This window comes from Octopus bimaculoides, chromosome 20 (assembly GCF_001194135.2).
Source record: "Octopus bimaculoides isolate UCB-OBI-ISO-001 chromosome 20, ASM119413v2, whole genome shotgun sequence".
Classification (NCBI taxonomy): Eukaryota; Metazoa; Mollusca; class Cephalopoda; order Octopoda; family Octopodidae; genus Octopus; species Octopus bimaculoides.
In genome coordinates, this window is record NC_069000.1 from 38,395,134 (window position 1) to 38,397,542 (window position 2,409).

At 38.4% G+C, this 2,409-nt stretch overlaps 1 protein-coding gene across 1 annotated transcript in view; it reads right to left on the reverse strand.

The window, feature by feature from the left end:
• Window positions 1-2,409, reverse strand: part of LOC106867838 (hatching enzyme) — a 13,197-nt gene that overhangs the window by 4,488 nt on the left and 6,300 nt on the right. Inside the window, exons 3-4 of the mRNA XM_014912868.1 lie at window positions 2,081-2,199; window positions 254-329 (exon numbers count right to left, since the gene is read on the reverse strand). Coding sequence (XP_014768354.1) covers window positions 254-329; window positions 2,081-2,199 — 195 coding nt within the window. The remainder of the gene's footprint in view (window positions 1-253; window positions 330-2,080; window positions 2,200-2,409) is intronic.

Genomic DNA, 2,409 nt, shown 5'->3' on the forward strand with positions numbered 1-2,409 from the left:
ATATATATATGTATACGTGTGTGTGTGTGTGTGTGTGTGTGTGTGAGTGTGTGTGTGTGTGTGTGTATGTGTGCGTGCGTGTGTATGCGCAATATGTAACTGTATTATTTTCTATACAATCCATGGGTTTCAGATACGTTAGAAAATTTACTATGCAATTTTGTGCAACATAACCGATCGAGTAACATAATGTAGTTCTTGTCAGATGTGATCAGAATAACAGAACATGAGACATTATTATAAGAATACAAACCTGGCATCATTCTGAGATATTTTTTGTGAGTACTTTATGAATTTGTATGTCAATCGAGTTATATTCCATTTCACCACTGCAAAAGAAAATTGTGTGGTTTTTAAGGAAGGTAACTTATGTATAAACATTATTACTTACTTTTTGTCTATCTTCACCGATGGTCAATGTTTGGTAATGGGTATGATCGAGAATATAAGAGGCCGAAACGGGGTCCCTCGGAAGGATTCTGGAGTAACGTTATTCGACAAGGTCGGTAACTCGGAGATCAAAGAGTCTCTTCTGGTCGTGCCGCTACTTCTCCGCACGGAGAGATCACAGATCCGCTATTACGGACATGTGCTTAGAATATCACGGGAAAGAATCGCAAGAGGGTTTCTTCAAGCCGAGCCAACCAGCAGGAGACATTAGTGGTTGACCAAGAACGAGATGGTTGAATAATATTCATAGCCTCATTTGGTCAGAAAGTGTAACGATGGTTGCTTGTGATAGGACCCTGTGGAGAAAGTGCCAGGTGACTCTGCCCATGCAGCACTCTCATGAATAGAGGGTAGAGAGGACGGATGGGTGGATGGAGTTGAGTAGCTTGTCACATCAGGGATGCTACACGAATCATAAACTGAAACCAGCATTGAACGACAGACAAAAACTATACGAAGCAGACCGGTTACTATAACAAACCCAATTTGCACATATCATTACCTTCTCTCATAGATCTGAGCGACAACAATAGCTTTATTCCATTTCGCATTTTTCCACATGATGAAAGGATCCTGACACAGAAATATCGAAGAATTAACAGACAAAAAATTCAACTTTTGTTTTGTCTTCTCTTCTGTAGTTTACTTTTGTATTTCGTTTCACGTTGTTTTGACATTATCAAGTTTCTAATTTGCAAGATTCTTTATGTGAATTCGTGTATTGAAACACATTTTGTTGTGTCTGAGAAATGTCATACTACCTTAATATCTAACACACTCACCGATTCAAATTCCACTCATTTATTATTATTATCATTATTATTATTATTTTTTGTTTTGTGTGTGTCTTCCAAAATTTTCGTTGCTTTTGCAAACTTAACAAGGTTGTAAAAGCAATGAAAATTTTGGGAAGGTAAAAATATAAATAATAAATGAGTGGAAATTGAACCGGTTAGTGTGTTAGATATTAAGGCAGTATGACTCTCCCCAGACACAACAAAATAAAGAAGTAAGTTTATTAATAGCGTGCTGTGAAAGGTACTGTGAAACAGAGCCGCCAAGTAAACTAGTTTGGCAGCTACGGGAAGTTCCTGCTCGTAAATTAGTGCGGATTATTATAAGGCGGCGAGCTGGCAGAATCGTTAGCACTCCGGGAAAAATACGTTCTGAGTTCAAATTCCGCCTATGTGGTCTTTCGAGGTCAATGAAAATAATTACCAATTGAGTACTGTGGTAGGTGTAACCGCCTTGTCCCTTTCCCCGAAACTGCTGGCCTTGTGCCAAAATTTGAAATCAATATATTATACAGGTTGAAGGGCCGACGAACTGGCGGAATCGTTAGCGCTCCGGAGACGGGGGACACTTAGCAGCATTTTGTCCGTCTTTACGTTCTGAGTTCAAATTCCGCCGATCTCGACTTTACCTTTCCTCCTTTCAGGATCGATAAAAATAAATACCAGTTGAGTACTGGGGTCAATATAATAATTATCCCACCCCCAAAGTTGCTGTCCTTGTGCCAAAATTTGAAACCAAATCAATGCGGATTTTAAGAGTTTCCGAACAATATGTGTCCAGAAAGTCGGGGTGCTATACCTGCACTTATATACAATGACACTGAAAAACGACTTGCCTTTTGAATGTTCTGTGTTCATAACATCAGAGACACCACAACGAGGCATTGACATAACCTTTAATGTAGCTTGGTCAACTTGCCCCGTGACGTTAAGTTGAAGAAAATCTTGAAACTTCCTGAAATCGAATAAAATATATTGGTCATCTCATAAATAATGTAGTTTTTTCAATTGCATGAACTAAAAGTCGGAGGGGGATGGGATAAACTACCTGCATCAACTTGCTATAAAAGCAGGTAGTAATTTTACCTTCTACTTATGCTTAGTGCAAGTTTTGAAGAATGCAAATATATATGTATGTATGTATGCACATATGTCTATATATATA